Raw genomic sequence first — 11,676 nt, forward strand, 5'->3', positions numbered from 1 at the left:
TTATTGTTGGAGTGTAATCAAATACATATCCCAAAAACGGCTCAATGTTATAGCGCCACCATCTGACAACAGGAAGTGAGGCTTATATCATAGTTTTATCCATTCCAATAGCGGCACCAACATCTTCATTGATCAAAGGGGAATTCCTGTGCACACTATACGTTGTCCTAGGAAGTAGATTTTTTCTAACTTGGTGCTTGGGCCCGCTCATTGCTGCTTGCAGCTATATTTATCATTATTCTTGTAATATATTATTTTTCATATTCATGTAAGGTGTTCTGTTTACTTTCATTAGTCTTTGCATTCATCTTCCCCTGTGATGTCTGAGTCTGAATGTTTCTGATCCAGAGTTGTAGATAGCAGTAGTATACTAATCCAACAAACACAGAATGTGTACAGTACTAATCATACTAACACACTAATATGTTCGTCAAACTAACAAACTAACATTCACTAGTTTTTTTGCCTCTATTTTTCTCAAGAAAGAGTGAATGCAACACAAATAAAAAAGAGGATAATGGGACATTTTACATGTTAAGTAACTTATACAGTGATGTTTCCACCTGTACATATATAATTACATACATGCATAAATATTTTATTTTTATATTTTTTTATATTTTATTTTATTTATAGTTTTTATTATATTAGCCTCAGGTTGTGTGTGCCATAGGAAAAATGTGTTGTCTTAGCTAATTTTGTAAATGATAGAAATGAAAGAGACAGAAGTAACAAAAACATCTGTGTCGCCTTGACACTGCAACAAATTCACTTTAATCACTCACAGTTTTTACCTCAGAGTAAAATTGGACAAGTATACTCCACATAGTAATTTTAAGAATGGACTAAAGTGCACAATCCTGTTGGGGGAAACTACTATATAATTCTTATATTTTATGCTAAAGCTGTGCAATGACACAAAAACATATTTTCTTCACATTTGCACAAACTATCAAGTCTCAGCACATGTAGGCTACTAGACAGTGAGTACAGTATTCAATGTATCTCTTAGCCGTGCACCTATAACAGAGAACATATGAATAGCTCCGTAAGATAGGAACATTTTAAAAATTATTTTGAAACATGCAGTACGTATGACACCATGATTCCACATTGAGTCACTTGTGCTCCTAATAGTGTGCTTTCCATCAGTTGTATGCCCTCTAGCAGGAACATGAATGCAGCTGCAGTGGCTACAGGTACCCTCCTAAACTTGTGTGCTACTATAAGTATTTTATTGCATATCATACATATGAACACCACTCAAAGCACATAAGTGCATTTTAACAACTGCATTTGTCAAAGTGTCAAAAATGCTTTAAATAAGTGTTATGTTGTCAGCTGGAAATTACTATTGTTGCATTTCCGTTTAGTGCTCACTTTTTCTGCTCATTTTGTTTTCTGAAAATCTTCTGAATATAATTTGTCAACTGTCAAAAATATCTATGCAAGGCATTAATCATGCATTTCTGAATACGGTTTTCAAGTTTGGATACACCCCATGTGTCTGTGTGTGTGTGTGTGTTTGTGTGTGTGGGTGTTTTTTCTTTTGTTTGAAAGTTCAAGGTTTGGTCCAATGCTTGCTACTGTCTGACTATAATATGCCACTCACAGTGCTAATGAAGGAAATACTGACTAATCAAGTCAAGACAAAACTTGGACAGAAGCACTGACATACGTAAGTCACTGGACAATGCTACTCACAGCAAGACTGACACATTCACAACACCGCAGCATGTCACCTGGGGCTGCTTCTCTGAACGCTAGCCTACAGGTCTTGCCCAAGACGCTCGATCTCTTCGATGAGGAAGTCGATGTCCTGGAAAGTGGCCGCTGGATTGGAGATGACCATGCGGAAGAAGTTGACCTTGTTTCCCTGCGGCTGGTAGCTGACCATGGTGGTCCCGTGCTCCATCATCCTGGTCTTGATCACGGGAGCCACCTGTCAACATAGAGGGACGAGTTCACAGAGTAACTGTTTCTCTGGCTCACCCTTCTCACCCTGTTATAGGGACATGAGTTCAATGGTAGAACACACAGTACATGCTTTTCTGCCCAGCTTGGTCCATAATTCACCTGCATTCATGTCAAAACCTCTCCAACACCTTCATATTTTCTCACAGTCTGTCAAATGTGAATTAGAATTATAATATGTCCATCAAATAGATTATGTATGAATGAGTGGTCTTGAATGGCCCTAATAGCCTGATGGATGGAGTGGGAGCAGAGGGAAGTTTGCTGGCTGCCAGTCATTCATCCTTTTAGATGTCATTAGATTCTGCATTTCATTCAAAATGGCTGCCTTTAAAACAACCAGAATCCAGTGTCTACCCTCAAGCCTCCTTCTCATCTGACACTGTTTCTTTGTTATTGGCCGTTCACACTATCTTTTCTCCGTTTTGTGGATTTAAGTTGGCAGGCGGACGTTTTTGTGCATTAACAGGGGACAATAACTAGTGAAAGCCTCCATTTTGTCAGAGAAAATTAAATGAAAAAATTGGGAAAAGGAGAATAAAGCTATACCTTGTGCAGGCGGCGCCTCTTTTCTTCCTTGTCCTCCAAATAGCGAATCCCCGGTGGAAGGTACCAGAAACACACATTGGTATGCTCTGGCTGTGGATGGCAGGATGGGAGGGGGGGTGTTGCATGACACATTGTTGACTGCATCATAATCAATTATCCTGCTATCCTGCTAGATGGAACTGTTATCGGGAGAAGTACAGCTTCCCTCTCTCTCCCTCTCTCTCTTTCTTCCACACACACAACAACAACAGAGATAATAGCAGCTGCTGTAGTTATCTGACTCAGTGAGAATATCCTAGCAGGATATTCAGCCTGCCAAAAGGCTAATGCTAATGGACAAATCATGCAGATGCATCATCCGGGCAGGGGGAAAATGGCTCATTTAATGACTAGACTAATGGAAGTATTTTTCCTCTCATTAAATGCATCGTATTCCACACTCCCTGGAGGGTGCATCTTCATTGCTAGTCTTCATCACTGGTGGGATAAAGCTACTGAATAAACATAAATAAGCATTTTATTTTATTGCATTCGATTAGATGGTGGGAAGATTTATTCAAATAGAATAGAATAGAATAGAATATTGTTTGCAATGGGGTTTTGTTTTAAATCCCACATAGCTAGTTAAGCTATTGTCCATGAGCACTGCTATAACTCCTTACATGGCCTGTTGGTTTCATTGTAGTCTTGAGAGGACCAGTAAATGAGGATTACTTACTTTCCCATCAAACACCAATTCAAACCCTTCCCTGTCCTTGATTTTGTTGTACAGGTATTCAGAGAGCTCCAGACACTTGTCAATCTGAGCTTCAAATCCAAATGTGCCCTAGAAATGTACAATCATAAGTGTTAATAACTCAAAAACACAGCCATCAACAGCTCCAGGGTATGTCAATATCTCTAATATAGACAAGTACATGCAATACATGTAGTTTTGAATTTGAATTAAACGCCATATCATCGTCACTTTGCATAAAAATATCAGCAGCAACATCTGTTATTTCCTGGCTAAATAACAGGAGCACACCACAATGCCTGATGATCAGGAATGATTTCACATTAAACCATCCGGGGAGGTAAAGAGGTTTGTTTTCCAGATAATAGCAATCTTCTCCACGCCTAAGGATCAGTTTATCAGGACTACCAATGGTTTTAATTTACAGAGAATCAATACAAAGCACAATGTGCCAGTGTCAGCAGTTGCCTATCTGAATATCTACCGCAATATATCAGAGGAGACGTGTCTGTGTTACAGACAATTCATTTCATATAAGAGTAGATAAACACTTGTGAATGCTAAAGAGAATAAGAGGAAAAATCGTGGAGATAGCAGTGAGTTTCAGCCTCTCCAGCGAGCGCGTGTGCTCTCCCCCACCTTAGCCCTCCACATGAGCCACAGCTTAAAGATATCCACGTGCCGGCCACACTGCAGGGCTTTGTCGCCTGTGTCATAGGACAGGTCATAGTGCTTGTCTTTCTGAAACAGGTAGCAGGCGTGAAGCTGGTTGCAGGTCTCCAGTAGTCCCTGCAGATAGATAGCAATGGGGGAGTGGCAATTTAACACAACAGGGTCTTGCATTGAGCTTGTGAGGAGATGGATTTCAACAGAACTGTCAACTCAGATAAAGTTCAACATGCCCACTGATTTTATCTTCGAGATATGGATGTCCGCGTGATGACTCTTTATCGACGCCATTTCTTCCAAGTATGTGGCATATAGGCAATGTGTATACCTGAGCATGATGAATTTTGATTCTTCAGCTTTTAAAATAATAATGCCTACCTCTTCTCTGACTAAAAGCGCAGAGGACTGTAGTGGAACGGACATCATTTTATGAGGGTTCCACGTGACCGAATTTGCCCTGAAATGAGAACATGTGAAAATGTACAAAATGTAACCACATACTGTATCGTCAACTCTAAGGCAACATTGATGCTTCTCACCTACAGCATATACAATATGTGCACACTGCATCAATACTTTTGTTTCTCAGTTTCGTGTTAATATTTCTCTATGCTCTCTAATGCAAAATGACAAGAAAACTAGAAACTAGAAAATCAAACAGTGTTCCACAATCGTTGGAAATGGCAATCCAAAAAGGAAAATAACGGAAATTCTGCACAAGTGATGCTTGTTTCTGTCTAAACTGGCGCTACAACACGAGATAGAAAAATGAGATAAACTTAACCTCTCCACTCCGTTCAGCTTCCCCCTGTGCTTGCGGGACATGAGCAGGCTTCCGCCCCAGGCCCCCTGATAAGAAACCACAGAAATGTCACGTGACCTTTCAGTAATCGCTGCATTCTCATTCTAAATAGTTCACATGCTAATGTCAGGCTGTGAATCTATCGCAGAATCTTTTATCTATAGACCAACAGATAAGCCATGTATTCACATATAAAACAAGTATTACTCTGCTAAATATATTCAGGACTACCAGCCAATACTTGTTAAGACTTTAATACCTTCTGGTCTGGCCTCATTTAATAGTTTACATTTGTTCAGGGCAAAGGCTCTGGCCTTCCAAGACATGGTTTTGTTCAGAAGATCGGGGAGACTGCTACCACCATGGTGAAATATAGTCCAAAGGCTAACCAAACCATGTGACATTTCAATGCCCTGGTGAGCTCACAGCATACAAGGAAGTACTTAGTGTGGTGATGCCATCCAGTGGAGACAAGATACGTGAATTTCTGGTTCCCAATATGGGGGTTGGGTTCTAGGTATTTCTGTACTGTGAGCTACAGAGGGGGCGGCACGGATGGTGCAGTGGGTAGCACTGCCGCCTCACAGCAAGGAGGTCCTGGGTTCGAATCCCCGTCGGCTGGGGCCTCTCTGTGCGGAGTTTGCGTGTTCTCCCTGTGTTTGCGTGGGTTTCCTCCGGGTACTCCGGTTTCCTCCCACAGTCCAAAAGACATGCAGGTTAGGCTGACTGGAGAGTCTAAATTGCCCGTAGGTATGAATGTGTGTGTGTGAGTGAATGGTGTGTGTGCCCTGCGATGGACTGGCGACCTGTCCAGGGTGTATTCCTGCCTTTTGCCCAATGTATGCTGGGATAGGCTCCAGCCCCCCTGCAACCCTGATCAGGATAAGCGGGTTCAAATAATGGATGGATGGATGGATGGAGCTACAGAGGACGCTACTGCTGCTGTAAAAGTACTGCTGGTTCATTCTCCTCTTGACCACGCCAGTGACACTGTCATGAGAGGGTGTGTCTTAAGTGGCGATTGGGGGGGGTCCCTGGGAGGTTCTGCGCCAGGCCTCACTCACATCCACATGCATCCAGACATTGTGCCTCTTGCAGATGTCGGCGATGGTGATGAGCGGGTCGAAAGCGCCGTACACCGTGGTGCCTGCAGTCGCACTCACGAAAAACGGAACCAGACCCTGGAGGGATAAACAGCGACACACTCATTCAGACTTCATCCAGAAGATTCAAAATCCAGCCCCGGTGTTTAAATAATAATGGGATGAATCGGGCTGGAGATTGAATCCACGGACAGACAATATCTCAAAATAATGTATCATCCGTCACTTTTTAGATGGATTTGATGTTTCCCCAACCCGCTCCCCTGGAAACAGACAGCACTGCAGATTGAAGCGGCAGTTTGTACACAGACACACAGTCAATTCTACTGGGGGACACAGAGAACGCGTCGCCCAGAACCTGTGCTACAACACCTGCACACAAAGCAATCACCCAAAGGCATTACAAGCTATTTTCTAGTGTGAAATTACCTTCTGTTTGGCTTCAACTATCCTCTTCTCAAGGTCTGATGGCATCATTTTGCCCCTGGGGAAGAAAATGGAATCTCGTTTCTAGTACATCCTTGCTGTCAGGAGACGGGGCGCTGCTGACGCGCTCGAATGACTCGGTGAATTAGCGGTGCTACCTCTCGTCAGCCTTGATGCAGATCACGCTGTCTGTTCCGATCCCCAGAGCCGCCGCTCCTTTCTTGATTGAAAAATGACTCTGGGAAATCATCGAAGTTCAGACATGAACGAAAATCTAAATGCACTTACCAACCATAGCAAGCTATTAACACGGTTGGAAACGTAATGAGGAGAAGACAATGAAAGTGACAACAGGTAGATCACAACGCGTTTATAAACGCTGCCTTTTTCTGTGTAGTTCTACCACAGCTGCATAGTGAGAACAGCCTGGGTTTTCATTACTGGGTGTCTCATTACTAATCACATTAGTTCATCCAGGAAACAACATTATATAAAACTGTTAAACTGTTTTACTGTATGTCCTTTAAAAGACACCAATATAATTTAATAAATAAATGAATGAAGAAATAATGGATGCAGATACGCCAAGGATTCTTGCTGAAAAATGAGCACAAAGAGCTTCATGTCTATCCACACTCATAAGCAGAGCCTCAGACTCCCACTAGACTCATGTTATAAAAAAGTATTTAAACACTGAAGTAATTAAATATTTTCTCATACAATTTAAATTTGTTGCATTTTTCAGTTGACAGTTGAGCTGATCTACTTTTATCATAAATGCAAAATTGGTTGAAGTTTGCATTTTGTTGTGTATGGCCTTCGGCCAGTCTGGCCAGCCAACATCAGTTTATGATACCAGCCCCAGACTTTCCATATTGTGTGACCTTAGAAGCAGTAACAAGCTCTTACGTGTTCGGACGTGAAGGCGGCCAAGCTGGGAATGGAAGAAACACCCTTCTCCTTCACCTCAGGGAACTTTTTGAACCTCGCGACCAGCATGGCGTACATATTAGAGATGGCGCCACCTAGAGGATGGAAATACCAACCGCTTGATTCATCCTGCCAAAGTCATGTACAGCTATTGTGTCCCACTGAAGATCCAAGAGTAAGTGTAATTATCATCATCCTGCTTCCAAAAAACCCAAAAACAATAGCTATAAGGCTGGTCAAATGTATCTGATGGCTCTGCCTAAAAAGCACTTAAATGAATGAGTGTTATGGGCATGTGTGTGAGCTATGGTGTAATTGTAGTGCTTTTACACTGTGAAATGTAATGTGCAATAAAATGCAAGTGGAAATAATTGGACACCAGTTTGTTCTGCCTTAGTAAATGTAAAATTACAATTATTAGAAAGGCTCATCTGCATCCCCATGCATAATGGCATATTCTATCATTATTCTACCATGTTCAACATAAATATTATGAGAATAGTTATTGGATTATAAATGTGGCTATAGAGTGTGTCTTCTCAAAGAATCTGTCTCGATCCTTTTTAAAAAAAATGTTATTCAAAGTAACAGAAAGTATGTTGCCCATTCACTGAGAATACCTGTCACTGTATTAAACAGCATTGCATTGATATCCACATCTGGAGACCAAGAGACCCGCCCACTCAAGCTGACACGTACCTGGTGAGAATATTCCATCCCCCTGCCCGTCCGGCCAGCCAATGATCTCCCTCATCTTCCTTAGAGTGACATACTCCAGCAGCACAAACACTGGAGCAACCTCATACGTGAACCTGACCAGGTTCAAAACAAGGAGAGGAAATATCTGTTCATGCAACCTAAGCTTTTCACAAAGAATAAAACAATGCAATTTTAAAGTCAATTAAAAGAATATAGTCACTTTATAAATATTGCTTATAGCTGGGTGTAAAAATGTCACTGTTAAGGAAATGAGTAGATTACCAAATTGGATAACATTACATTACATTATTGGCATTTAGCAGACGCTCTTATCCAGAGCGACATACAGTTGATTAGACTAAGCAGGAGACAATCCTCCCCTGGAGCAAAGCAGGGTCAAGGGCCTTGCTCAAGGGCCCAACGGCTGTGCGGATCTTATTGTGGCTACACTGGGATCAGAATCACCGACCTTGCATGTCCCAGTCATTCACCTTAACCACTATGCTACAGGCTGCCATAACATTCATATGTAGCCTTCAGTGCATTAATACGTGCCGGTTCATTAATACAGCCCTCATTATACGGTAATTAATGCAGCCCTCTCCTTTTGTGCAAACTGTTTTTAAAGGCATATTTAAATGATACCTATTTAAATGTCGTTGCTTGTGGAAAGGCCTTGATCTGAATGAGAGCAATCGGGTGCATCACAGAGAATGTCAAAAAGCAGGGGAGAGGAAATAAGCTTTCATAGCCTGAGACTGGATGTACTCACATATTGGTGTTAGCTGTGGATGTCAGCCATTCCGCTGCTAACCCAACCATATCTAATCCTGTAGAAAGTTGATTGAAGTAGCGGGGGTGACCTATAAATAGACAGCAGAGAGAACACCCAGAATGAGTCAAGTATTTTAATACACACATGCCAGTGTGTGAATGGATAACAGCATTAATAGTCTCCTGCTATGGAATGTAGCATGTTTAGCATGGTGGATATGATACGCACCTCCTAGGGTTCAACAATTCACATGAATGTTTAAAAAGAAAATTGATATGAGCAAATGAAAATGGCTTCTGGTTTGGTGTCATTTAAAACGTCATATATATTGACTGCACAGCATTCATTTAAAAATTATCACCATATAACATCATAAAAGTATGAGCATCATAAAAAACTATAACATAGAAAGTTTACTAATCTTCACACCCACTGGATTCAAAAGATGATGACGCAATGACTCCACATTAATCAGATATCGAAAGGTGTCTTGTTCATTGCATACACGTGTGCCTTGAACCACATAATTTGCCTCCTGCACGTTAAAAAAAATGTCTTAATCTTGGAAACTACGAACTGGATGAACACTGGTGAGAACAAAAATCTGGCTCACCTGTTTTGATTGCGTATTTCAGGGCCGCTCGACAGTTTAATAACACATCATCTAATGTTTCTGGTTCGTCCGAGAGTTCCCAATTGTTTGCTTCGAGCAGTTCGTTTGGGTAATGGAAATCAATCACTTTCGTTGACCTATCAAACGACTTCACAATATAAGCGAGCATTACGTCCACAACTTCCTGCAGAAAAGTCATTGTTGCCTGATCCCCGTCTGATGCAGGCAATAGGTCTGAAAGATGGAAAGACAGAGTCTGTGATAAGTTACTATGCAAAGATTGTGACTTGACCTTGAACAAGTCCGCGCTGCTTGGACTTGCACACACTCGATGTGTGTGGCTGCCATGCAGTAAACATGTAGGCTATACACATGCCTAAACCTAAACATGGCTTTTCTTGACATTTAATGTTGACTCTGATGCATTGAGATCCATACCTGTTGAGTACAAATTAGACAGATCAATGTTTCCTTTAGAACAATCGCAGGGCTTGTTGCAGCCGCAATTCTCTGTCGTACCCTCGACTTCTTTGGCGGAAGCACTGGCCGTTTTTTCGCTCTCTCCAATGTTGAACAGAGCTGCAACATTAAAAACAACTCAACTGAGAACACAGACCATGTCTGTGTCTCCAGACTCAATTAGCTGTTCGCATGCATGACTAAGAACGTTCTCAAATAAAACATACCATATAATTTTGATCCAAGGTCCCCGGACATTTTTTGGGCAGCCTGGCACCAAGCTCTTGCTAAATTGATGAAAGACATACATGTTCATGAAAAACACACATGTTTTGTGTATCTCATCAATCCATGTAAATTGTATGTATTTTATTAAAACATGCACAATGTTAAATAGTAACGCGATTTGTGATTTTTGAAGGGCTGTCACATCTATTATAAACATCCATAATAAAATGTATTAGGCTAATGAGTTCCCATTATAGTTTCGCATACTTACGTGCGTTCTGGCTTTGGTCGCTGTCATCACGCCCGTTTTCACCTTCCTGGGACAAAAAGCCAGTTGATGCCATTGGAAATTTTCTCCGACAGTTGTAGCTTCTCAGAAAAAAAGACAGGACGTATCCATGAATACGGAAAAACACAGAAAAGAGCGTGCGCTGTTCAGTTATGTGGTGCTGATGGATAGGTGTACTATCAACGTCTCACCAGGTCGAATCCTATTGCGCAGCAAGGACAAACAGTAACTCGCTCGTGCAGCGAGCACATAAAGCGCAGCTTCTATTCCAGAATTTAAACCATGCGCACAGGACTGCGTCAGAGGGAGAAGGGATTTATTCAAACGTTCAACGTTTAAGAGTAGTATATTCTGTAGACGCCGGCTCTGTATAACCAATATACGACAGGTGTCTTCTGAATTAATTGTGTTCCTTTTGTAAATTGACGACAGTGTGTGTTCAATAAATCAATTAGAATTCGCTACAGCACAATATGGGGGGACTAAGATTGCAGTTACGTCATTTTATTGTAGACTTTTTTTGGTTCTCATAAGTAAGCCCTTGTGTGGTCTTCATTTTGTCTGCAGTCCAAATTGTCCTTAGTTATCTCTATCGTTCTATTATCTACACATTAAACTTATCTTAACCCCCGTTTAACTTTTTTTCCAAATCGAAAATCTTCTATTGCGTTTGCAAGCGTTAGTCTAGACCCGGTTCTAGACTGGGGGGGGGGGGGGACTTTTTATTCAGGGCACAGAAAGGAAAAAATGGAAAGGAATATGAGGTTACAGTGCAGACTGTTCATTCTGATTTGAGGGTATTTACAGGCAGTATGATAAAAAACTGTTCTTCTGGTTGAATTGATTTATTAAAGCTTTTTATGTCAGCCTTGACTGTTGATGGAGAATGGCTTCTCTTTTTATGCCTTTGGATAGGGACCGGTGACTTTAATGTGCTGCATACCTCTCCCGGTTATTACTCTTTATGCCTTATGTAGACATGCGAATGTCGAATATAAAATATCTCATGGAAACGACACTGAATTGATTCAGAACATTTGAATCTCTTTTAGTTAACATTTATTAACAATTATTTAACCAGAAAATACCAAGAGAGACATGGACAGAAGACCGTGCAAAAACTATAAGAGCCAACAATGAATGATACATAACACATCAATATTAAGAGTTAAAAACAATGGCATACTTCCAGTACTGCTTCCTGAATTCCTTATTTGAATTAATTCAGTTAAAAGAAGCTATCAAGGAAGAATGCAGGTTATTCCAGCACCAAGAATCCAGGAAGTCGAAACACTTCTACCCCCAAGTTGATTCATACTCTTGGAATTTAAGCAAGGATTGTGGCTATAGATTGGAATAGCAGCATTTTGAAGGTTTTGTAGTTGGTTGTAAAGATATTATAACAATGTGCAACAGACTGACAC

The 11,676-nt window shown here is 41.1% G+C and overlaps 1 protein-coding gene across 1 annotated transcript; it reads right to left on the reverse strand.

Moving 5' to 3' along the window:
* Positions 1-751: 751 nt before the first annotated feature.
* On the reverse strand, positions 752-10,525 carry LOC133137116 (glutamate decarboxylase 2-like). Its single transcript, XM_061255167.1, has 16 exons — positions 10,235-10,525; positions 9,963-10,022; positions 9,715-9,855; positions 9,277-9,510; positions 8,661-8,751; positions 7,889-8,001; positions 7,169-7,284; positions 6,418-6,497; positions 6,263-6,317; positions 5,795-5,911; positions 4,713-4,777; positions 4,307-4,385; positions 3,899-4,048; positions 3,242-3,349; positions 2,524-2,613; positions 752-1,942 (listed from the first exon to the last, which is right to left on the reverse strand). Exons 1-16 carry the CDS (start codon positions 10,305-10,307, stop codon positions 1,769-1,771), a joined length of 1,746 nt encoding a protein of 581 aa, XP_061111151.1. The 5' UTR covers positions 10,308-10,525; the 3' UTR covers positions 752-1,768.
* Between the last annotated feature and the right edge of the window lie 1,151 nt (positions 10,526-11,676).

This window comes from Conger conger, chromosome 9 (assembly GCF_963514075.1).
Source record: "Conger conger chromosome 9, fConCon1.1, whole genome shotgun sequence".
In the NCBI taxonomy this organism is placed as follows: Eukaryota; Metazoa; Chordata; class Actinopteri; order Anguilliformes; family Congridae; genus Conger; species Conger conger.